The sequence below is a fragment of the Hippoglossus hippoglossus genome, chromosome 1 (genome assembly GCF_009819705.1).
Source record: "Hippoglossus hippoglossus isolate fHipHip1 chromosome 1, fHipHip1.pri, whole genome shotgun sequence".
Taxonomy (NCBI): Eukaryota; Metazoa; Chordata; class Actinopteri; order Pleuronectiformes; family Pleuronectidae; genus Hippoglossus; species Hippoglossus hippoglossus.
Window position 1 is genome coordinate 21,270,051 of NC_047151.1, and position 26,948 is coordinate 21,296,998.

The 26,948-nt window shown below is 42.5% G+C and overlaps 1 protein-coding gene across 1 annotated transcript in view; it reads right to left on the reverse strand.

Moving 5' to 3' along the window:
• znf827 (zinc finger protein 827) overlaps positions 1–26,948 on the reverse strand; it is a 65,881-nt gene that overhangs the window by 9,402 nt on the left and 29,531 nt on the right. Inside the window, 9 exon segments of the mRNA XM_034602643.1 lie at positions 468–634; positions 1,661–1,832; positions 3,525–3,662; positions 8,623–8,723; positions 8,858–8,912; positions 12,638–12,880; position 22,308; positions 22,913–22,989; positions 22,992–23,189. Coding sequence (XP_034458534.1) covers positions 468–634; positions 1,661–1,832; positions 3,525–3,662; positions 8,623–8,723; positions 8,858–8,912; positions 12,638–12,880; position 22,308; positions 22,913–22,989; positions 22,992–23,189 — 1,152 coding nt within the window.

Consider the following 26,948-nt stretch of genomic DNA (forward strand, 5'->3'; position numbering starts at 1 on the left):
CACTGTATTTCTATTCTGAGCGGCGAACAAGAGCCACAATGTGTGAGCTACCACCTACTCAATCATGTGAGAGTAATTTAACTCACAGGAAATCATTTTTCTGGGGTTTGAATCAAGGATGTGTTTCAGAACCCTGCAACATTACACTACAGATAAAATGAGAAGTGGATTTACTGATTTTATTATTTAAGGTTATTATAAATCCTACCATGGTCTAGTGTCAGCTCCTCAGTAGTGAAGAGGATGATACTTTTCTTTGTGATATTTAATAAGGAAGATGTCACCTTGGGCTGGAAGAAATAGCAACTGGTATTTTTCAGATGTTTTGCAGACAAAGCAGCTCATTGATTCACTGAAAAAATAGGATGTAGAATAACTGGATCTTCCTTTCAATGACAGGATTGATTGACTATTGATGCAGTCACTCAGAACCAGGGGGCTGCCAATCATTATTGAAGAATGTGTACCTGCATGTCCAGTACTAATGTGGCTCTTCATGTCATTCTCTTCCATGCAGACGTAGTCGCAGACGCTGCAGCAGAGTGAGAACATCCACTGCTCCTTGTCCACATGGAGCGACATGTGGCTGACAAACTGGGCGTTCAGCTCCGTCTGGAAACCACACACATGGCAGCTGGACAGCAAACAGAGAGGAAAAAGGAAGGAGGATGGTGAGAATGAGACGGGGGCCAGTCAGCTTTAGTGCGACATTATGTTTGCATTAATTATAAAATGGTTCAGAGCTGATTCGCATCTTTTAAACTGATAAAGTTAACTGAAATAATACAGTTCTCCTGAGGAGACATATTGGGGAAATACATTTGCATTCTTGTCAAGCTGTAGATTAGAGGCCTGGTACTACTCTCTCTATACAATAGTATATATAGTGTATGGTATATGAAGCTACAGCCAAGAAGCTGTCAAAGTGGGACAGTTTGCCTGGGTGTGGTCAAAATTCAAAATTAATCAAGACACTACGGAGACATCACTGAAGTTTCCAGTAGAGCTGGGTGACATGGCCAAAGACTTTATCAAAATCCAAAAATTAATTACCATAGTAAGTGTCAAATTTTTTATTTATTTTGAGTTTAAAGATTGATTTTTGCTCCTGAGTGACGCATTTTAGAAAACATTTTTACAAATCAGAGGTAGATCATTAAAACCAATTAGGAGTTTCATATCACCCAGACTTAGTTTCAATGCAATCAATTTTCACAAGAGATAATGTTTAATCAATGAGATTTATAGCTGCATTTAGAGGAAGGTTTTTTTCCCCACTTTTTTAACCTTACAAATGAGCACGGTTAAATGTTTCTCTAACTTTTAATAGCTATGCTAAATAAGCCAACTGTCTCCTGACTGTAGATTCAAATTGAACAAACAGATAACGAGTAGGATATTGATTCAGCTTTGGGCGAATAAGCACATTTCCCAGAATGTCTTTTATGTCCAAATAACTGGCTCACAACAATAGAAAATAGACAAATAAAACAGAGCAGTTGTGGAAAAATTAAATGAAAAAATATATCAGGATTTAATTGGACATCAAACAGCAGATACAGATTGATCCAAAATGCTGTGATCAGGCTCCATTCTCGTCTCCAGTCGTGGTTTGAGACAGTGTAGAGGTCAGAGTGGTGTTTTGTTCTGTTCTTACTACCTGTAGTAGTAGGGGCAGTTCTTGCGCTCAGCAGAGTCGGCTGTAACGGCGCTGACGATCTGCTCAGTGTCCGTGTTGACCAGCTTGACAGAGTGGATGGTCAGGTGCTGATTGAGGTTAGCCCTGCACTTGGCGGCGTAAGGACACAGGTGACACTTGTACTTCCTCTCTTCTGCAACACAACACACACAGACACAGGACCCTGGGTGAGTGTAAACATTACCTCAGATGATATTTCATTAAGTTGCCCTCAGCCACCAAGCCTTTAAAGCAAGCTTAAACCTAATTACTTAATGCCTAACCCTGCCTCACCTTCCCCTGACCCCAGCTGTAACTCTGATCCTGGGAAGAGGAAGACAAAATCAACTTTTCAGAGTCACAAGATGGTAATAATTCGAGACGTGTTTGAACATAATTTCACCTGATTTCGGAGCAATATCCTACAAATAAATTTAGAAATCTCTGTGTGACTTGCTGTCTTTCTGTCTATCCTTCGATTTTCTCAACAAGCGCTTATCCAATCGACTTCAAACATGGTGGCTCTATTTCTAATGATCCATGGAGATGCAGAGACCAACCCTAACCCCTCATACAAGGACTTCACATAATCACATTGACGATGGGGTAGCATCACAAAATGCTGCTTTGTGCTATTTGTTTAGCACCACACACCAAAAGGTACATTTTGAATGGTTTAATGGTGACTAGTCCAACTATAGATGTAGAAATCTCTCTCTGTTTTTCCTTCAATTTTCTCAAACAGTGCTCATCATATTGACTTAAAGGTTGACTGAGAAGTGGCGGCTGTGTAAAGATGCCACGCACCAACAGGCACATTTTGAAGAGCTTAAAATGTAAATAGCACTAAACTAAAAAGAAATTTAAATGCACAAACACAATCTTCCATTTTTATCCCAAAACAAATCAACATAATAACACATCTTCTTAATTCCCCATCAAACACACACACACACACACACACACACACACACACACACACACACACACACACACACACACACACACACACACACACACACACACACACACACACACACACACACACACACACACACACACACACACACACACACCATTTGCCCCAAGGACATGGAGCCAGGCAACCTTTATGTCGCCGGGGAAACCAAAAAGACCATCACACTGACATATGCCCCTGCTTCTGCTCTCTGTGGTGTGGCCAAGCTGTTCACAGCCAACACGCTCAGATGGTGTGTGTGTATCGTGTGGTGTGTGCACGCAAAATGTGAGAGCATGTCCAATTGTGTGGGGGCATTTTGAACACGAGTCTCCATTTGTGCACTTAGTGATTTGGTCTGCTTCTACCAACTAGGCTGCATTAATTTCTAATCCATCATTAATTTGCTTCAGATAAAATGGTATTCATTAATTTCTCTTCCTAATAAGGAACGAGAGAGGGATTACAGAAGACGGTAATGGGGTAGAATGGATCAATTGGGACCAAAGACAACATAAGTTTGAAAACCCGGTGTAATAATCAGGACTCTGGAGAGTGTAAAGCTTCATCCTGAGGAAGTCTCCCATGTCTGAGAGGGACCAAATTGTAGCTGCGTTAGAAGTTATGTTTGTGTGTGTGTGTGTGTGTGTGAGATACATCCTTCTATCAGGGTAATTAGAAGGGCAGTTTTCCCAGTGAGGCTAATCATGGCAGTAATCTCTTTAAAGTAAGGGTAATCTAGTCTAGTCCACCTTATTTACTTATCGTGGCCAGCACCAGCGAGCACATGCTCACACACAACATCTATGCCCTCACAAAAACATGCAAATGTATGGCCAGCGCACGGCAGCGGTGTGCATATGAGCTAATGATGATGTGTGTCTGTACCTGTGTGTAGAGACAGATGTCTAGAAAGAGTCTGCTGTCGTCCAAACACCTTGCCACAGACCGGACAGGGAAAGAGCTGTTCATTTAGTCTCCACTGAGCGATCCCGTTCCCTGGCTCCCCATCATCCTTTTCTGAATCTGGAAACACACACACACACACACACACACACACACACACACACACACACACACACACACACACACACACACACACACACACACCACACACACACACACACACACACACACACACACACACACACACACACACACACACAATACTCATCAGTCACTGCTGACACAGACATCCATAAAAGCATCTGCAGGTGGAAGGAAGGCTGTGAAGTCAAGCTGCTATAAAATAAAGTAACCCAAGTTCAATATGTATTGATGTTGAAACCGTAACACACTGCTGTGGTATGTTCTCACGTACTGACTGACTGACATGTGTTAATTCACAGTAGTTCATTACATTTTTTAAAAAAAAGGTATTTTGGGGGCATTTTAAAAAGTAGACAGAGACATAGAACAGAGGAAGAGAATAAAGGTAACAAAGGTCTGAACCAACTGTGATTAGAGTTTATGGTCTGTGTATTAACCACTGGGCCACAGGAACACCCTCATTTCATCCATCTTTAATGAGATTAATCATCAGTTAAACAGCTCAAGTGATACAATCTTTAATTCTTGTTTTCTTCACTCGTGTTTCCTTAAGGAATTTAAAAAAAAAAGAGTAATTCAACAGTGTGGGAAATGTACAGATTAGGTCTCTGGTTTCAGATGAGAAAATGAATAGAACTGTACTATGTCTCTTATAAAATGACGCCATAGCCCAGGGCACATGTCGTCAAGCAGTTGTTGCAAAATGAAACTATACGATGCAATTAAGATGTATTCACATCTACATAAGGACATAAGGACATAATGACATTAATATTTGAATACTGGTGTGAATGTAAACTGTCTCTGTCAGAATGTCGTCTTCTAAAAGCTGCTTGTTTGGCACCGGAGTTCAGCTGCAATGAAGCTCCAGATTTGTTTCATCAACGTGAGTGGCTCTCTCAAACTTTACAAATTGACTTGCCTTTTACTTCAACTAAAAGATAATAATTTGCTTCTTTCTCTTACAAAACGCGAGATTCTCCATCGACTTTTCTTCACCGTCGCCATAAAGCGACATGATATGCATAATCCAGCCGAAGGACATGTTCGTCTTACTATTTCGCTATTTTCTTTCATTGCAGGGAGAGAAAAAAAATTTCAGCCATGAGAGTTTTTGTACATCTGAGTTGCTGTTTTTGTATTTATGAATTGTCCTGTGGGCCGTTTGTGGCTCGGAGGCCAGAAGTTCTCCACCCCTGCTCTAAAGCCTGCAGCATATGTGCACCGCTGTAGCTCTTCTTATTGTATATATCACTTCCTTTTGCTTCACCATCCTATAGTCAAAGAAAGACTGCGAGTGAGAGTATTTTCAAATGCTTTGATAGACTCTGAAGAATCGAAGTTTCTGCCTTGAATTAAACCCCCAGGATGTGAATACAAGGTAGAGTAATTCACGAGAAAAAAAAAATGCAGTACATTTATCATTGTGCTGTACAACTTGTTCAGATGGAGGCAGGATTTTCACTTATTGTCTAAATTGTTCAGAGAACACACTACACAGACCCTGGCCAAAACGTTTGTAGATGCAAGGCATTAAAAAAAGGGAGAAAAATCTCTGTCAGCTACACGGTTTTATTTTCAATCTTCAAAACGGATGAAAGAACTCTGCTGCTGTATTAAATCTTAATATTTTTGGGACAGTCAAAGGAAAATTCAGCACATTAATTTTGATTAAAGCACAAAATACAAAAACCTATGACTTTAAATAATTTTCCTACTATATAATGAACAATATTAAGTATTTTTTTAGTAGATGAATGTGCACTACCTATACATTAGGTATCTTATTTTATCATTTCGGTGAGTTAGGGCTGTGCTATATGAAAAACTGTATCATATGAAGATGGAAAAATGTTTATTCTTTCAAATTATTCTGGCATAATACACCACTAACCTCTTTTCCCACCTACGCGAGACTCGTGTCAGAGAAAACGGAGAGAGTATACGAACGGGAGCCACAAAGTACAGTTGAGAGCTCAAAACAAATCCCGAACTCAGACATTGACTCAGACAAAACTATATTTTTTAGGAACTTAACTTTCAGGAGATTCAGCTCGTTTAAACTCCATTTGATAGACTAATAATTATATGGTATTTTCATAGTGTTTTTGTAGGAACTTTGGTTTCCAAGACACAAGAAATGGACCAGATAAACTTTAAATGAGTGGAGGCAACTGTGGTAGATCAGTTTTAACTCCCCTGAAATAATCTGTTGCTTAATCAGTCGAGAGAAAGTTTGTTTTATTATTACATCATTTAAATAGATTATCAAGCAAAAATGTTTAATATTTACTGGCTGGAGCTTCTCTGATGTAAGAATTTCCTGCCTCTGTTAAGCATCATTGTAAACTGAGTATCTTTGTACTGTTTTCTGATGTTTTATGCACAAAGAAACAAATTGATTAATAAAGAAAAAAATCAATCAGCAAATAAATTAATACCGGAAATAAGCGTGAGTTGCAGCTCGAGTTTTAACCATTCTGCTGCAACCTAATCAGTTGTCATGTGAGTCCTGTCTGCAGCAGAGCTGTGACGCACCACTGTAACAGGGGTTAGTGAGGGCATGTGTATGTATGTGTGTTTGCGTGATGGTAAAGGCATGCAAATAGGCCAGAGTACATCAGCACGTGTCTGTAAACTAAATAAGTAATCAGCAGAGGCAATGTGTATGTTTGTGGCTCCGTCCAAGTGGCAAAGGTGTCATAACATGAGACGTGTCAACAAACTTGAGTTCCTCCGACCTCGGTCAACCTGCGGGTCGTGAACTTCCTGACCTGCTGCATTAGCAGGCATCTGCCGTGACAGTGGCCTACTATCCGACTATGACCAGCCATTCACACTGGGTTTATTCCATAATCATTGTCTGTGCGCAGCTTATTCTGAGAACCCGAGACCTTACACGGCTTGGATTCTCAGAATAAGCCATAAAAGCATTAACTTGCCCTGATTCACATATGAGAGACTGGGGGACGGCTTGTCGCGAAGGTGACAAGAAGCCAAATGGCTGGGACTCGAGGCCACGACCTGGCAAACACACTGATGATTAAGCCAATTAGGGTTTGGTGTGGGCCTCGAAGTGGGTAATGGTTTAATTAGTGTTTATTAGAGCTGGAGAGAGAGGGACACAAACAAGAAATGAAGAATAGATATAAACCCCGGGCTGGAGGGAGAAGATGGTAAAACTCCTCTCGTCACAGGCTCTTACTCGCTTTTTCTGTCTCTCTCACTTAAATGGAAGTGCTCACACTTTTCAATATTAGCCCAACATACTAGTTGTTGGGCAAATGCTCCGTTTTCCACAATAAGACCAGATTACTTCAGACACTGCAGAAGATCATCACCAGTTAAGCTACCGGCAGGACAGCACAAACTCAGCCAAGATTTAAAAGAGGGAAGATTCTTCTATAATTATACATACATCAACATAGCAATTTAGTCTTGACATTTTCAAGGCATTTTACACAAATTGTTTTACATGTGAAATAATAAATAATTTGGCTAAACCTTTGGATAATGGGTCCAAAATGTGTGACAGTAAATGTCTCTGGCTATATCTTATTAACTAATGTGGGACTAATGCAAAGAAAATCTGTTCAATTAAGTCTGTTGCAACTAGAAATGCTGTTTACCAGCATTTGGGACATGGAAAAGGTAAAACAAGACAACAGAGACACACTTAGGAAAAGAGGAGGTGTGGATAGACGCATGTGAGGGAGAGACAAGAATAAAACTGTACAACAGTAAAAGAAAAAGAAGCAGAGGCTTGATCTGAAGCTTAAACACACACGGGAAAAAGGAGGTGGGCTGGGCGAATTAACTTTCAGGACACTCTTGACACCCAGAAGCCAATCAGATTTTCATTAACTGGCAGAGGGACAGGCAAAGCTGGCACAAGCTAATTAACCTCCGGATCTCTCCCTGCCAAAGGAACATGGAGGAAGTTCTGGAATGGCAGCGAAGGGGGAGGAGGGAGAGACAGGGGATTGCCCTGGGCAGAGGCCTTCAGGTTGGGGAAAATGCGTGAGAGTGCAGATAGGCCGGGTGGAGCTCTTACTATGAAACGGGTGGGGGGAAGGTTTACCGGAGATGAGGGTGAGACCGTTGTAAAGTTGGGGGTGGTTAGTTGTGGCCGTTTACAACGATGTCTTTATTTGTAGTTCGCCCAGCTACAAAGGCTTCTGTGTGAGTGGGGAGAGTTAGCGTGTTGTGAGTGTGCAGGGGAGGAAGGGTCTGTTAAAGCATGCCCACGTGTGTACGTGTATAATGAGCATCACTGCATTATAATCGGTTGTTTCTCAGAGCCACAGTGAGACAAAACATGGATGTTTGTCTTTGAAGACACTGTACTATGACTGAAGCAGCAGGGCGGATGGTTGGTAGTTAATTACTCCCTTGTTGCTGCAGAAGACTTTGGAACATTAATACAACATAAGCCAAATCCACTGAAACTGCCATCTAATTTCATATTGATTAGTCTGATGATTCTTTTTCTCAATAATCACCAATCATCAAATATTTTAAGACGTGTCCGTATATACTTTCTTTTCCTTATCGCATATTATAAAGAACAAATAATATAGTTTTTTTTTTAAAGGCACTATAAAGATAAAGATAAACCTGGTAATACGAAGTATATCAAAGAATAAAAGCAAATGTTCACATTTCAAATTAAATGTTTAATTACATATTTGGTTAGCTTGAAGAAAATGACCAAAGCTTTTAATCATTTGTCAAAACAATTGTTAATAAATTTTCTGTAGACCAGCTAATCCATTTATCAACGATTCAGTGCAGCTCTAGAAGATACGATACGAGCAAAGTAAGGCGCCTCCATCTCTTGCCTTGTACTCTCTTGTTTGTGTACCCCTGCTACCACCCTGGTTCCCAGCCCTGCGTGTGTGTGTTCTTTTACATCAGTGTTTTACATGTGTCTTACCATGGAATACTGCCCTGGTCGAGGAGCTGGCCTCTGCGGGAGAAGAGCTCTTGGAGCGCAGGTTAAAGGGTGATTGTCTGAAGCACTCATCCAAGAATGGACTGAAACACAGAGACATGATCATATTAAGCACATACAGTAGTTTATTAGAAAAAACAAAAAAGTTACTGATTCTAAAAGTGACAATACAAAATTAAGATAGAGAGAAATTATACATGCAGTTCAACTGACTCACCTGTTTATTCCCACCATGTTACTGTCTCTGTGGTTGTTGGCTTTGCTGACTTTTTCTGAAAAAAGAAAAAAATGCCTCATCAGCTATACAATAATGATATTTACACTTTATCATAACCAATTAAATCATTGTATTGTTTTGCAAACCCAACATATGAAGTCATTATGTAGTTTTCATGATTTATCAAGTCACATGATAACAACTCAACCATCTCCATGACAACTGCGAAGCTTCTGTACACTGCTAAAGACCAAGATGTTGATAGCTGAAAAAGCTAAGAGAAAATTTTTTTTGGTCAAACGAATATTTCCAAACTCAAGAATAAATGTTCGTGCTGAATATATAATACGTCCTAAATGTGCTGTTACAGAACAGTTATCTTGACGTGAGCAGCTGCCAATTGAAGTTTATAGTCAGTCGGTAAGTTCCCAGAAACCTTCCTACATGTAGGTCAATATCTGAGACGAATACCAAGACAATGTATGTGGCTGATTTCTGCATCTCTTTAAGTTAGCTCGACCAGTAAAGCACAGGTTTGCTATGCCAGCAGGGGTGCGCTGGCCATCTGGAGTGGTGGGAGTCTCTCCAGTGGGTCTGCCGACCTGTGGGCTGAAAAGTTCGCCCAACAACACTTTCAAAATACGAAAACATTTTTAAGACCCTGCATTAGACTCCGCAGATGGCACACGTGTGTCTGTGGCTGGTGACGCTCTTGAATGTCAGCGAGGAAACAAAACTATTAGAAACACCTAATCTAACACAGCATGACCACTGACTGTGGTGTCTAAAAATGCTGCAGAACTTTATCAGCATATATGATGAAGTTTATAAGCTTGAAAAGGTATTTTACTTGGTTGGATTGTATAGGTAGGTGTACCCAGCAGACCAGCAATCAATGCACAATCATATGCAAAGTTTTTGCACTACGCAAATATTTCATGTCACTACTTTAAAGCTAGGGTTGGTAATCCTGGAAAAGATAGTACAAGCAGGCTACACTTTGAAAATATGCAACCGATACATCCCACTCCCTTTCAACAGCCCTCATTTCCAAAACACATTTTATTTTTATTACAGTCCTGCAAGGGCCACACACATCTGCTTTTTTCGCCTATTTTTAGATGACTTTATTTATTAATGGCTTTCAGAACGTGAAGAGGATTTCATCAAAAAAGACAAAAGTGTTTCGGGAAACAACCCAACCTTTAAGAGGAATGAATAAAAACCATGTGTCCACGCATGGTGATTATTAAACTGACTTCCTGGCGTATTTTTCTTACACATCAGCCTGATTGTAATTGTCTGGACTGTTTATTGCTATTTTCTCCTACTTGTTAAAAATGTGCCGGGTTTTCTAGACATTGCAACATGCTGCTCAGATTAATCACATTAAAGCGAACATTATACTGTGATCGATCAGTCACTTGCTGAGGTGAATCACATCCAACCTGACGCTTAACAACATTTCATAAAAATTTTATAATTTCTCCCAACATTAGTGGAGACGCTCTTTATTTCAGGTTAGCCGGGGAGCCTCCACCATAAAATGCTGCAGTAAATCAAGCAAATAAACATTAAAGTGCCCATATTTTGGCCATTTACTGGTTCATAATTATAATTTGGGGTCCTACTAGAATAGGTTTACATGCTGCAGTGTTCAAAATACACATTATTTGTCTCATACTGTATAATGCTCCAACGCCTCCTTTTTTTTTTTTAACCTACTGTCTGAAACGCTCCATTTTAAATCTTGGACAGCTTCCAAGAAGCTGGGTTTGCTCTGATTGGTCATTTGGCCCACTCTTTTGTGATTGGTCAACCGCTTAGAGCGAGTGTCGGAAACCCCAACCCCCTTCACCCAGAGGCGTCCTTATCAGCTGTAAACACTGCTGTAGCCACAGTAACAATGGTGTCGGTTCTGTCGTACCATTTCAAACCAAACAAGCCAGTATGCGGACATGTGTATACTATTTGGTGACGTAGAATAAAAATGCAAACATTGCGTTTGAGGTACTTCAGGAACAGTGTTTCTGTGAGAGAGAAGGACTGAAGCCAAAAGTGTTGATTGCTTGTGTTTTCCAGAAATTGTTGATATTTTTGAGGTTTACGATACGGGCAGTGTTCACACCTGTCTTCCTGGCACCTCAGATCACACCTGTTTTAGGGTCATAGCCACACATAAAGCCGAGGCTGCATTATCCATTAACGCACAAGGCAAGTGTGGAAATGGAGCTTGTGTTGCATGCGCCTGTAATGACACGTATGTAAATGGGAAAGGGAGAAGTCCACCTCTGTGTGCCAGTGATGGCAGGTGCTAACGCCAAGCAAGTTACCTGAGCTCCAGTTTCGCTGAGGCTCATCAAAAACAGCAGACTGTTACATATCGGACATCTCTGGTTTCTCACAGTGGTTGAGTCTTTAATAAAACAGATTTTAAGAGGTTTCGAAGTGGCTAGTAAAGTGAGAACTGTAAAATCAGCCACTATTACTAATAGTTGGCCAGCTAATGTTAGTGCAGCCCATTGGATTTCAGTATTCAGATATAAAGAGTACTAAACAAAATGCCAGAGAATGAAGCTATGTGTGAGTTTCAAGGCGATGTAATGAAGTGAATTTCAAAGCTGCAACCATCTCAGTGTTCAGAGCGACCTTGCCACTGATGTGTCTCTGAGGTCCTACTGCTCTGGGTAATTCATATTGATTGCTCATTGTGTGACAGCAGCCCACTCTGTTCCAGCCCCCCCCCCTCACATTCAGAACCAGTTCTAAGGGGGCAGTTGTCGCTGTTGCCAGGCTGGCGATGCCCTGGCCTCCCTGGGTGGGCATATTGTGTAACCCCAGTGCCCTCTCTACCTTTCTTATCCTCTGCCCCCTCGCTACAACCCAGCAAACCACCCCCCTACCCTGAACACCCCCACTCCGTCACACTGCTCGCCAAGGACAGAGGTCTCTTTCCACGTTGCCATGGAGATGCCGCACGGGAGAAATGTAAAGGGAGGAAGGAGGGGAAGTGCAGGGGGAGAGCGTGTGCAGCCAAGTGTGCTTGAGCCGGCATGTCTGAAAACGAGTCAAGGGAGAGAGAGAGAGGGAGAGAGAATGAGAGAAAGGAGGAGAAGGTGGAGGGGAGTGGGGGGCATTTGTGCAGACACCACTCCCCAAGGGGCCTTGTGCGAGTGTGTAAGTGTGTGGGAAAGAAAGACTGTCAATGTGTGAATCTGTGAATATGTACAGGAGCAAGAGGAGGAAAAAGAGATTTAACATGAGCTTGTTTCTCTATATTGCATTTAAGCAAAGCAATCAGAGGCTGGACAGAGCTGGGGTCACAACCCACGACCCCGCACACACTTGTTCACACACACAAACACATATCTGGGCATTTTCTCTGGGGGACCCGATGGATACTCCTCAAAGCTCTGTCTTAATCTAGCAATACAAACAGCTGTCTGCTGCCTCAGTATCACTTTCAGGGCCATACAGGTAAAAAGCAGGATGTCATTACATGTTATATATCCTTGGCTTTACTACAGAGCCACCAGAGGACGGAAATGGAAACATGTAGGTTTTATAGTCGAGCATCAAAACCTGTCCAAGGTTTACACTGCGGTGCTGTAGGGGAAAAGATGACATGTTGCTGTGCATGGATGTGTGTGTGTGTGTGTGTGTGTGTGTGTGGTGTGTGTGTGTGTGTGTGTGTGTGTGTGTGTGTGTGTGTGTGTGTGTGTGTGTGTGCTCAGAGAACAGTATGTGCCCGACAGTGATATGCGTCTTGTAGGGACATACCTGACAATTTGAACAGTAGTTCTGAGGCCATTTTGACCGATATGTCCTGGGAGAAGAGATCTTTCTGGGGACGGGCCAACGTCTCAGGGAGGCTACTCATTGGCTCACTCTTCTCACAAGCCCCTAAAGTGCTGAAGGCCAGCAGGTGAGAGACAGGTGGGGTATGTTCTGCCGGGGGCGGGTCCACCTCCATGGGCTCCACCTTTACTTTCAACTTCTGGTACTGGGAATCTTTGTTGTTTTCTGCAGAATGTGATTGAAGAAGAGAATAATCGCAGGTTAGAGTCTGATCAGAAATTCAACCAATACACAGATGAGAGGTTAGTGTGAACATTTCAAATGCACAGCCCCGTGTTCACTATTTCAACTTGAGCTTGTGTGCACTACAATTTATACTGATGCTTTAATCAACTAATTTACACCAAACTGTTTGTTTTACCAGTTTTATATTGCACATTATTGAATATTGAAATGAAATACAGGCACTAGAATCATGCTAATTCTTTTGAATGTAAACTTATGATTCATCTAATCTCAGAAACTCATGTAGCATGACGGCAAGATGGTTTGAACACAAACGACTGCACTGTACCTGCAAAACAAGTGCAGACTTAATTTGATGGGTTTTTTTACAAATTGCCGACCAGATGTGCAGATCCTGAACAAGACAAGTTTTATTAAAACAGGTCAAAGTCTAAATTACACATTTGCTGTAAATGGCTTTAAAGAAAATATAAGTTTTTGCTGTTGCTACATAGGGAACGTTGGCATTCACAGCAGTTCAGCATCAAACTTCATCAGAGCCATCTCCAGCCTAGTGAAGAAACAATAGTCTTGACTCTTGTTTTTATTTTCTCTACGTAGTCGGGAGCGGGTAGCGGTGGTAATAATGGTCACTTGCCAAGAGCTTAAGCCTTCGTTGTGTTAGGGTTAAGACAAGAGGTTAAAATGCACCCTCCTGGCACCACTACTTCCTCATCCTCTCATGTCTGACTCACTATTACAAAGTGGAATTACGAGGCAAAGCTGGCCGAGGCTAGTTGCTTAGCATGCTAACTTCAGTACAAGAAAACAAGAGGGGGAATTGGTGTCGCTGGAGACGGCCCCTGGCAAGTAAAAGGATGACGTTTGATCGAAATTCCATCCTTACAGCCTTGATCTGGATTTCTCATTCAGGATAGACAGAAGTGCAGCAGATTGAGGGAGTAAATAAATCATCTTTTTCTTGATAATCAAATAACTATCACTCAAATGTTAAAATCAAATCCAGTGTAGAAGTTGTATGAATGGAATTAAACCTAAAAAAGGGAAATCCAAATTACAGCCAACACATGAGAGTGCCTCTAAAGCCGAGCTGAGCCGGTTAGCATCTAGCTGTGTGATTATTAGGGCAAGAGGGCACCGGGAGGTCACACAGTCGCATGGGAAAGGCTCCAGCAGCTCATGTAGGTCACTTAAGCAAACAGAAATGATGCTGACAAACAACACTTTACATGTTACTAAGCAGCCATCGATCTATGTTTATGATAAGTGGAGTTGTTGAATGTGTAGCCCAGTGTTGGATCCCAGGTAGGGTTTTTTCAGCACTGATAAATAACGGTCTGAAAAGGCTTGACAACATCTGTTGACTTGCTTCGCATAAAAGTTCAAAAGGTGAGCGGGCTAAAAATAGTTGAGAGGGAGATTGCATCTGTAAGGAATGTCCCGAGCTGACCTCCTGAATCAAACACTTTCCTCTCTATATGAAAATCATACACAGGACTAAGGGCCACCGTGAAAAAATACTGGAAAGTATTAAAAAGAAAAACTGTGACGCAGGCTATATTTTCTTAATGCAGAGAGCGACTGAGCTGTCAGGTACTGGTTCTCCAATGGTCTCTAATGGCTAAATTTAGAAGATTTAAATAAGGGGGTGCTTTAGGCTGTGATGTGGGAAAAATAAATAAATCAGATTGTAGAAAGAAAAAAAAAGAACTTGGTTGGGACATCCTTTAGCATCTCTATATCCAAGGTAGCTGATCTTTGACTGGAGTGATGGCAGGAGGTAGTGTCTCTGTGGTGACAAGCGGGGGCAAGACAAAGCAGTGCAGTTGATACAGTGCTGCTGACATGGCGACTCAGCACGATTATGGGATATATGAATTTGGCAGGGCATCGGGGGCAGTAGGAGGGACAGGGGGAGGTTGAAAGAGCTGCAGAAGCGGGAGAGAGAGGGAGGGAGATACAAGACAGTAACCCTGCGCTAACCCTGCCGCCCCTCCCCTCGCATTCTCCACTCCTTTGCTCTAAGAAGTCTAGTGTGAAACACCGAGACAGAACTTCAAGTACATCGTGTGCACATGTGAACATGCAGTAGCTACTTCAGCATGAGTGTGCTATAATATTTATGTGGATGCATTAAAGAGTGAACTCCCCCCGATCCTCCTCCCCTAGGTGCAGGTGGCTGGTCTGTTGGTAGGAGCCAGCATGTGGGGACACTGACAACCATCAGCCCCACTAATCCCTTAATCAGGTGGCCAGAGTTGGCCAAGAGTAACCTAGAAGAGGCTGATGGAGGGGCAGAGGAGAGGAGGAGAGAGGGAGGAGGGCGGAGGGGTAGGGGGCACCGCGCTGTAAGGGTCAACCAAGGGACACGCAAGCTTCGATCACTGGATCACCACCCTGAAGACAGAGGATGAGTGGACTGCTGAGCTGCAAAAAAACAGTACCACACGCAAAAACACATGCACTTACTACAGAGGACACTTTATGTACTTTGAGCTTGCAGTGCAGGGATAGATGCTTACGTCCCAAAGAGCCATTAGGGTGAGATCACATGAGGCAGAGAGAAACTATTTAATCGTAAACACACGGCTCCATATTAAAAGTATCACATCGCAGAGGGCCAGATCAAAAGTCTACTTGTCACAAAACAATAAATGAAAACATGGCCTTACTCGCACACTGATACTAGATATGGCTTTTTGTTCGAGGCCATGACCTTATGTTCTGAAGGCATAAAAAGCAGGCTCAATCTGTCTGAATCCAGCTTGTGTGTGTCTGCATGTGAGAGAGTGTGTGTGTGTATACGTCAATGACTATATATATATATATATATATATATAAATGGATGACATAAAAGCGCCACAAAAGTGAGGCTAAAACATCCCCCTGGAGCTGGATGCCCCCTCCATCTTTGCGGAAAGGACATAGTTAAAGTTTACGGCAAATACATTTTCCTGAAATTGATTTTCTGTCATTTTGAGGTTTGATTTTAATTAGTTATTTGATGCTGTACAAACCAAGTGAGACGACAGCTGAGACTGACAAACGATTGGATGGGCAGATGTATTGGCAGGACCTGAATGCACCTCCTGATAACTGTTTTGTAGATTCTGGCTCCAAACTATGTCCCTAAAGCAAAATGGTAGTGCCTGTATCTGGGATATGTCGGGGGAAAGTGAGAGAACACAGTACCTGAGAACATGCTCAATTAACAAACTGTTATGCGTATGATAAGTTTCTTATTTTCATGGTTTTCTTCTTTAAAGGCAACAAAACTACTTGGTTAAGTTGCTGACAGCCCATGAGATCTAGCTCATGATTGTAAGGAGACATATAAATACATTTAGTTTCAGCAAAACAAATCACATTGCAATCTTTTACATACTTATTAGGTTTACATAACAAGTTCTTGTCCTGTCTGCAACCACAGTTCATGCTTTGCTCAACTTTTGTACATTGGGGGGAGGTGTAAATACGTCATCTATTTATATATACAGTCACTGGTCTGTGCGACATTCATTGTCATTTCCTCTGGTGCAGAAGCCTCTTCAACGGTGCACCAGCTGCCATTAGGCCACTGAATCAGGTCAGGAGGAATGTGTGTCTGTGTGTGTACAAAAGAGCCTGTGCCCTTTCTCAATAAATATCACAGTGTTTCTTTAGTGTCAGTCTTGCTCCAATTCCTCCAGCAAAGATTCTCATGAAAGTGAAGAGGTTAAACTGCAGACTATGAAGTTATGCATGTTTTTAGATGAATGCTATAGTACCACTCAAAAATGAAAAATGGAGGTTTATATTATGTTAAAAAAAAAAAACAGGGTTAGGGATAGGAGCCATTTCCACAATAATATTTGGGAAATATTGAAAACCAGAGAGACAACCATACCATTATAGGAAGTGTTTTTTATTTTACATTTTAACAATGTTGCCTAGATTTAGTAAAGTATTAATCTTGCAGCAGATTGCAAGTCTTCAGCAGAGTTCAGCTGCCTGTTCTCTTGTCTGAGAATAGGAAAAACATTGTCCAATGTAACTAGCAGAACTAATACATATCTTACCAATGTCACTTACAATTTCAACGCCCACAATAGTCTCCTTTGACCATCTGGGGTGTATTGTTCTATTTAAATCCAATTTTTAAAACTTTGAGTGTAAAACTCCTCTGGGCCTTATTCCATATTTTCCCAAAGGTTTCAGCAGTGAATTGCTTCAACTTGCTTCTGTTAATTTAAGAGCAGGTGTGACGATTAAATACACATGCACAGATCTTTGTTCTCCTGGCTGTCGGCGTCGCTAATGTGGTAAATAAACTGTGAACTTACGGCTTTAGTCGGGTTTTGCTTTATTGCTTAAGCTTCACGTCTCCGCTTAAACAAATGCTTGTGGATCCCATTTCTGTAGCACAGCATGAGCGTCAGTAATAATAACAAATGTTAGATCTGTTTGGATTAAGTGGGTTAAATCTTTTGACCAAATTTGACCCTTAACCGAATACGGTGAATAGTTTTAAACGAAAGCTCCTTTGAGCTCCATTAGGTATGTAATGGCCACCATGTTGCACACTTTTACTAGATTTACTGATGTGAGCTTTTTGCAGAGTTTCTCTAAATGCACTACACATTACTTCAGATGCAACACTACTCTGAAACTGACTGGGTTTCGTGCAATGTTTCGTTTTTAGTGATCAACTTCACGACCTCAGGTGTCTACTTGAATCTGTGTGGATGTGCCGCTGAGAATATACAGTAGGAATGAAAAGATTTGCAACTTTACTACACACAAAAAGCCACATACCATTAGTAATTTAATGCGTGCTACGTCAATATATTGCTCTGGTTTGAGGCATCGACCGCACAGGAGCAAAAACTTGGGCAGACAGGTAGTGAGGGAGGCTGACGGAGGGAGAGGCAAAGAGGAAGGGTAAAGAGAGGGGGGAAAAAAGTCAAACAGTGCCAGAAAAAGAACACCCGAGGGTAAGAGAGGAAAGAAGAAAGCGGGATGAGAGTGATGAGCTGGAGGAGGACAGAAGGATGAGGAATGGCTAGAGCCTAAATGACAACCTCTCCACCTCCTGTTATCCTAGTCTACCCTTCTCACTGCTCTGTTATTCTACATCTCTCTGTCCCAGCCCCCATCTTCTCTCTCTCTCTCTCTCTCTCTCTCACACTCACTCTCTCTCTCTCTCTCTATTCTCCTGCTCTCTAGTCGACCTGCTCAGACAGGGGTGAAGAGTTCAGGCGCTTCAAAGGCTGCAGTGTGGAGACTGCATGTCATGTGGGAGCCACAGCAGCCTTGCCTGCAGACTTCACAGACAGCTGCTGCTACAATTGATCCTCGACCAGCTCGCTCTCAGTAGTTCAGCCTTCTAACGGTTGCAAACTGCAGCTACATCCGACTTCAGAGTGACGCGCTTGATAAACAGCCCATAAGGAGCCAGATATGGCCCTTATAAAGCAGTCCTAAACAAAAAGCATTTGGCACAAGCCAGGGCAGATCCAAGGCTACAAAAACTTTATCATATAAGGTCAGGGACAAAAGACAGCAAGTGATTCTGTCAACCATCCCTCATATATAAAAAGAAAAAGGCACCCAGGAAACAAACATATATAGTAAGAGGGTGATAACAGAATCAATTCTGCATTTCTGTAAATAGAACCATAGGCTGTGATGAAGAGCCAGTGAGACAGAATATGGAGGTAGGGAGGGTGGGAGTAAGAGAGGTCAGCGAGCGGCCACACTGAGGGGGCACGGTGAGGACACTCTCAGAGCTGTGTAGAGCTTAACATAAAGTAAGACTGTACAGTAATACCAGTGTTGTGAATTAGAATAATGAACAGCTTGGACAGTATGCAGCGATAAGCCATTCTGGGTAAATAGTGAATCATTTTAAGTGAATGTAACATGACAATTGGACATTACCTTCTGTTACAAACTTAAAGGGAAAAGGCTATATATTTATAACTATTATTTCAGGGTTTTCTTTATTTAGTTGTTGGAAGGATTATCTCATGGAAGTCAAAGAAAGCTACAAAGATCATTTTAAAAGAAAGATTAATATAACAGATACTGTAGAACAACCATTTATACCACCAAACAAGGTTCTTTACCTTCAACTTTGCTTACTGTTATGGTACAAAAGCAGGAGTAGTAGAGAAACAGCATGTAAGCAAAAACTATTAAAAGGCAGGATGCTGTTGTTTGGTGATAACTGGCTGTTTGAAATTAGATGGAAAATGTTGCTTTTAAAAAGGTTTTGTGGGAATAGAGTAGGTTTTATAAAAGTCTGAAACCACTTTCCCCATTCAAGGGACGTGACAATTACATTCAGTAATAATACTTAATAATGTTAATACAATAAGTGGACAAAAGTATAACAACATTTTTTAAAAGAAGAATACCAACGTCAATAAGCTGTAGCAGTCATCCTAAACTGGTTTTGAACTTAAGGAAATCCTTGCACTTCTGTTGACTGAATCCTGAAGGCAGTAGGCAGTGTAAACTGTTAATCTACCTGTAGCCAGTAAACCTCAGAGCCACCATGAACCATGATTCATTGTGGTTAGCTTGAGGAAATCGTGCATGGCTTAACAGATGCAAACCGAAAGAAATCCAGCTGCAGCATAGTGTCGCTGTACATCCTGCCACTTTATCTGTTGTGTTTTAATGAGTGCGTTTTTATAGCAATGTGAAGTATTATAGCAGAATTAGGACAACAATTAATCCTTTAGTTGGATTTTGAAGTTAAGTTATAATGGAAAATATAATCACATTTTGCTTTGTCACACAGATACAAACAAAACACTTATATTAACACCATATAATACATAATATATTAATAAAATGATAAAGAACCACTATCACTAGAAATGATAATCCATACCAGGAATAAAGCATAAGCTAGTATCAAGCCTACATTTGAATGGCAGTCAGAAATGTTGCTCTGCTTCTGTGTAAGTAGGTTGTTGTTTTCTGTGATAAAGAAAAAGATCCTCATAAGCTAAAAAATGTGTAGCTGTCAGTTTGGTTTTAGGTCATTTCTGCTCCTTAGTGGTCAAAATAGTTTGATGCAACTTTTATTATCTACAATGAGCGCTGCAGAGGGGAGGGGGCCTGTAAAATGTCCTCAGAGATGGAAGGCCTGTTCCCTTAGAAATGAGGAACGAGTTAAGCGAGTAAGAAGTGTGATTTCACACCTATAGCGAGGGTGGTTGGATGGTGAGTGGGTGGCGCGGCTGTTACCCACACGATGCCAGTCTGCCAGGGCACCACCTAGGGCCCTGCACCTCCCCTCCCCCCCTCCCTTCCTGTGACGCCATGTTCCCCTTGCCCTGCAACACCAGTGCCCATCTGCTAGGACACGTTAGCCGCTGGCGCCAGGGACTATTTAGCCTGGCGTAATTAGCCCCCAGACACCAGCAGCCTGGTTTTAAACAGATGTGGGGGAGGTAGCGTTAGCAAGGCGACTCAACACGACCAACCAATGTTTGATAAGGAAGAGAGGAGAGAGAGCAGGAGACGCAAAGAAGAAGAAGTGACCTAGTTAAAGGGATGATGCAACTCATGTTACAGCACAATGGGCAGTAATGATGACAACCCCACTTGCTCCGACTGTCCAATGCCATGGTCGGGGAAGGATGAGCTGCAGAAATTTAATTAGGTTGTGTCCATTTGCTGTACCGACAAGCAAGAATGACGAAATACACAGTAGAGTGATGTTTTTAACAAAGAAAATGCATGGGCTGCACTCCTGTATGATTTCCCTATTTAAGCATCCTTCCTGGGTTATTGTATTCTGGGTCCGACCTTTAACAAGAGACGGAGTGAGGTTACAGTGTAGATGCCCTTGAACCTCATGACCGTAATCACACGTGACTGTAACGGCACTGACCTTTCCCTGGCTCTCCCTCCTTTCCTCCTCACCATCTTTTTCTCCTTCCCTTCCCCCCAGGGTCATTTGAGGGTCCAGACTCTTGTCAAGGCTGTCACTCTAGACAGCCCTCTCCATCTACCGCCCCCGTTGTTGCCATGGCAATTGACGGCACTGCGCTCCAAGGACTGTGTGAGGGGGCAGAGGGAGCCAGCGGATGGATGAACGCTGCAGCATCTTTCCCTAACCTAGGTCAACCTTGCAGAGTTAGTGTAAGTGATGGGAGGGGATAAATGCTGGCCATGCTGCTTGAGGACCAAATGAACTGGCAGGGTAATGTCAGTGCACGGATTGGAAATGGCGGAAAAAAAGTGCAAGACTGAAGTATAACAGTGATGAAACAAAGAAAATAGGTAGAGGTAGTACAGCAGAGGAATTATGCACTGCCCACATCATTCTCTCAATTCCTCTTTTCTACAGAGGCCAATGTCTTGTTTTTTTGTGTTGTTCTAAAGTAGTAATCATGTCAGTTTTGTCTTCGTCAGACACGCACACAAAAGCACATGCACGCACACAGGGAAACGTGACCTGGGGGCAGGCAGTGGAGCAGCACACGTGTAGTACCACAGCGCTCACAGCTAGCATGAGTCACTCTGAACACCAGTCGACCCAGAGAGAACAATGGCAAACGGTGTGTGAGGTGTCTGTGAGGCACACACACACACACACACACACACAAAACACACACACTGGCACAGGATGAAGAGCTGCGGATAGAGCAACGCCCCCCTGCGCCACCAGCAGACTCTCACTTGCGTTGTGGTTTAAATACGGCAGATGCATAGTGTCTTATTGTAAAATGTATGTCTGCACAATTCTAGCGTAGTAACTGTCTAAACTAAAATCAGTCTATTTATTTCATAAGTTCCCAAAATATTAAAAATATTTGTTCATTCAGAAAAAAAGTGAACAGCATGCATGTATTTATATTAATTGATATACCAGGAAAACCTTTTTTCATAAAATCCAGCTCTGTTTGTGCATAGCGATGCACACTTCAGAAAATGTCATTCTTGATAGAGATACACTTCAGCAGCCCACAGTGGACAAACACCAGTGTGTCCATAACACACTTGAACTACACCTGGCACTCAATAGTGGTTTTGGTTGTAGGCTAAAATACGCTGTAGCTTTAAACTTTATGTAGCAATGACACAAAGTGTTTTGTAATTGTAAAGCAATAGTTGCGATCTACATAATGCACGCTCAATGTGCTACGAATTTAAATATGAAGCTGGAGTCAGAGCCTGGGGACTTTTACCAGCATTCTTGTTGAGCTCAATCTAGGAGCAAACAAGACTAAACCATGATGCACAAGATGATGCGAGTGGTCCGCACAGGTTGAGACACGGTCAAAAATCGTCATGCAGGAAAAATGAGGGAATGCGTTCCTAAACCAAGCAGATACAGTATTTTATCTGCCAGTTGTCCATCTTGTTTTGTGAAGGAACTTAAGAGAAAACAATGACAAAAAAACACCCTTGTTCTCTAAAGTTGAAATAACTTGATGCAGAGAAGGGTAGAGAGAAAATGAAGGGTCAAGACAAGTGACCTGAATATCATCACAGGAGTTACAAAGTCTTTGCAGCCACCTTCTAGAGCAGAGGGAGCAGAGAGAAAAATCTATTCCACCATATTTGTTTTTTCCTACACAGGTACACTTTGCTCACCTTTGAGAAGCCCCCAATTCTAGCATGGTTAGGTGTACCATGGTAGAAAACAACAGAACCCGTTTGATGGCAGTCTGTGACATAACCTTTGGCCTACAGCCAACCTCCTGAGCTAGTACTGGCCTATCTGAAACTCATAACAGCCAACCAACACATTTCAAATAACAGGGCATGCATGGCCCACTCTTTACAATAAATATTTCTGTATATGTTGACAGTTTTTACACATTCAAGTACGTTTGCAGAACTAAGAGGAAAATGACACAAACAATTTCAAGAGCAATGATTTGTTGTTTGGCTTTGATTTAAATTATTAAAGAATTATGTAGACATATGTCGGACCTACAAGGCTTATTTGTATTTCCCCTTTATAGCAGAAATACTATGAAATCCACAGATAAGTAGGCAGCCTACCTGAAAGTTCATCAGCAGCTCAGAGGCCACCTTGATGTTGATATCCTGGCTCAGCAAGCTGTTTTTAGCCATTGGCTTCCTTCCCTTAGTTTCAGCAGCCCTGGGCGTTCTATGGCCGTTGCAACCCTCGTCAATCCATCCTGGCAAAAAGACGCAGGGAAGCTTGGCTGGACCTGGCTCTTGGACCGGGAGGACGGTCTGGGGCTCAGCGCTTCTTCTACTTTGGGCTCTTCCTTCAGGTGGAATGGAGACTTGAGCGTCTCCCTCTGGTTGGCCGCTGCAGTGAGAAAGAGGTAAAAGAAAGAAATGTAATGAAAGAATGATTTGAAGAGAAGAGATTGGAGGGAGGGCAGGAGAAGGAAATCACTGAAACAAGGTTAAGCTGAAAGGTGTATAATAAGTTTATGTCAGCAATGACTTTCATTGTTTCTCTGTGTTATAATACTACTGCTCCTTCAACTTGTAAGTATATATCAATTTATTATGGTGCTAACTGAAAAAACAACATTAACATCTAAACTTTAATGCCATAAGTCTGCATAATATCAGTGAAAATAAACATTACTATGATACAACATGAAAAAATGGAACAAAGTAAGCCACTGTGGGTTTTCATAGCCTTTCTCTGCAACCGTGGCCACTGTTGCCAAACGCAGGTTGCAGCCTTATTGACGCCTTCTCTCTGATTCTTTAGGGCGACAAATTCCCGAGTCCTCTTCTTTTATTTTTGTCCTTCACACTGGGTTTCTCCCCATTCCCTTCATTGCATTGCACTTTATTCTTCCTTTCTTTCCTCTGACATCTTCCAATCCTTTTCAGACAGAAGGACGTGAAATTATTCCGGCACTTCTCTTGGACGCACTAGCAATTACCTGAAGCCTTATCTGCCATCTCTACAGTGTGTAGCCTGGGTTAGGGAGTGAACTGTCACATGTATCCCCCTGCTCAACAGCCATCTTCAAGAGAAACTGGGCCACATCTAATCCGCCTTAGATGAATAATTAATAATTAGACATGGAGCAACTTCCGATAGCCGCCAAGAAAAGAACAGCAGGGCAAGCGCGTGTCTTTGTGTCTCTCAGCACGTTCCACTACACCCTGTGCTAAATGATGGTCTACACAGGCTATAGCTTAAATGTGAAAATTGTAAATGGTACAATAGAGATTAAAAAAATTCTGGTTTTATGACCATTTTGATTATTATCTTCTTTTGAAGAATGGACATAGAGAAGAAGGGTTTTTGTGTGTATGTGTGTGTGTAAAATCCCAAATGTTATCCCTTGTGAGATATAGATGCAACTGTATCTGCAGTGGTGACGTGATTTGGACTGTTCCACACGAGAATCAAGAAGCAGAACCTTGCTGCTCACATCACATATGATACTGAAAAAACCCCTCCAAAGCCACCCATCAGAAAGTAGAGCGGGTTGTCCGCTAACCAGAAGGTCGGTGGTTCGATCCCCAACTCCTTCAGTCTGCATTCCGAAGTGTCCTTGGTGTGTATGAATGGTGTGTGAATATGAGAATGAGACTGTAAAGCACTTTGAATGGTCAACAAGACTGGAAAAGTGCTCTATAAATACAATCTATTTGCCATATAATAATAATAATAATAATATCTGCACTTCTGGGTTATTTTTCCTCATATCAGAATATATTACCATGTCATTTAAAAGGTAGTGGTCATGCTGATCATCTGAAATATGAAAATTTGCATTTGCTGATGTTCCAACAGACACCACAGGCGAGGAGGTTCTAAGAGCTGTGCAGTTATAACTAGTTCATTAATAAAAAAAATAATAGCTCAAAAACGAATTTAAACTAATATAAGTTTACTGTGGCACCAACACACACATATACACATCTTCTGACGCAACCCTTGACACTCTAGCATGTACACTCTGTCTTACACACTCACACAGACACACAGGGCATGGATATGAGAGGCTATCACTCTTGGGCAGACTGCTGTCCAGTCTCCTCTTGCCCCAGCAGAGAACTACTCGGCTCCTCACCCCAACGTCTCACCTAACATCTCTAACCGCCACAGGCCTGCCACCCCCTGCTCGCATCATCAATCTGTGCCGACTCTGGCCCCTCTGATTAATGATGATCTATGCCGGAGGGATAGAGGCCTCGGGGACAGGGGATACAGGGCACGAAAAGGGGACAGGTGCTTGTGTTTTGACCACCCATGCGGTGCCATGATGCCACAGTGCCACTCCATGGCAGGTCGGGGCTGTAGTTCAAGAGGGGGAGAAGGAAGCGGATGAGCGGTGGCGAGGAGGAGGGGGGCGGGCGGGCGGGCAGTGACCTTCAAGTTCAGGGGCAGTGGCGCAGGGGTCGCACACGGCACCAGCTGGAAATGTCACACCGTCAGATGTCAGCGGGCAGGCTAAGTATAACCTGGTCAGCACCTGGAAGGACGTCCTCTAATTAGAAGCGTGTTGGGCCATGTCGGATCAGACAGGGACAGCGCACTTGGTCACCGTCTTACAAACACACATAAAAACACACTGCCCACACAGACACACACATATCTACTGACTTAGGTCAAATCCTCACTTTGTGTGGCCACATACAACAGTTCACATGCTGCATTCGAATCATACGCGAACCCTGGGCTGCGCCACTGATACATACGGACTCCACACAGGTTCTCAGTTTCTTCTTCTTCTTCTCTGTAGCCTCACGAGAACAAAAACAACCCCGGGCCGTGCACCTCGCACACAAAGTCACAACACTCCTGACCTTTGGATGGTCGCTATAAATAGAGCGTATTCCACTCAGAATCTATGTTACAGAGCTCAATGAATTATTTAGTAGGCTAATCCAATGGGCACGTTTTTTTTATTTTTATTTCTCCACGCTGATGGCTCAATAACAAAAAGCAAGAGCACAGAATCAAGAGGGAAAGTTCAGCCTACACTGCCAAGCTTATTCTTTCGTCTTTTTTCGGCCAGAATTTTACAATCACAACAGCATCCTGAGCATTCAGTCTCTGGCAGTTCATCTTGTGTAGTGAACACACATCTGAGGAGGAGATGGGCATCTCTGGGTGACTGGGCTTCACTTCTCTGAGCTTCCTGCCTGTGCTGAGTCCGTACCCAGGCCAATGTCAGCTCCTTGTTCATGATACTGTAAAGCCGCTTCTAGCTCAGGGTTGACGATGCTATCAGTTTGTCTCCATGTTATAACACCCTTCTGACATCTGCCACCAACGCTACTTCTATCAGCATTCTCTTCCCCCGTTTCTCTCCCCTTCGCCGCGCTTCTCTCTCGCGCCTCATCCGTCTCGCTGCCAGGTGCTTGTCCACTCCGCCTCACCTCTCACTCCGTGGCCAGGGCTGCCGTCAAATAACTTCATTAGCTTTCCACCTCTGTCACGCTGGCCTGCTCACCCTCTGACAATTGGCTGCTGTTTTCTCCCAGAGAAGAAAAAAAAATGCACAGGACTACGTGGGGCAGGTTGAGAACCCAACAATAGCTGACAGTGTGCTAGACACTGGACAATGATACTGATGGCTGCAGTGGGGATGTATGTACCAGAGGTCACACATAAAAGGCCTGCCTGTGTCTGCTCATGCAGAGCTGGAGAGCGAGGGACATAAGATTACAGATTCAATCTAGATGTTCAAAAAGAGACAAAACTAAAGCATCAGCATCCAAAGTACTGAGTGTCAACTTAGAGATGAAACTAAAGGCAATGTATCTCTACACTTGAACATACAATAGCTGAAACTATGGTGTTTTCAAATACAGCAGTAAGTCAGATAATGACATGATAATGGAGGGAATACACATGTTCTCTTAAAAGCCGGTTTTCCATGTACAGTATTAAAATTCCAACCAGTGCCTCATCTCACTGTATCAAAGCATGGCATGCAAGATACTCTCCCAGGACAAAGATAAATAAGACAACTGCAGAAGCATCATGACAGATGCAACACCTCCCACAACCCCCTGCATGCCAATTATTCACACCCAGCCAGGGTCAAGCTCGTTGTGCCTGTGTCACCGCAGCGGGGGGGCGGGG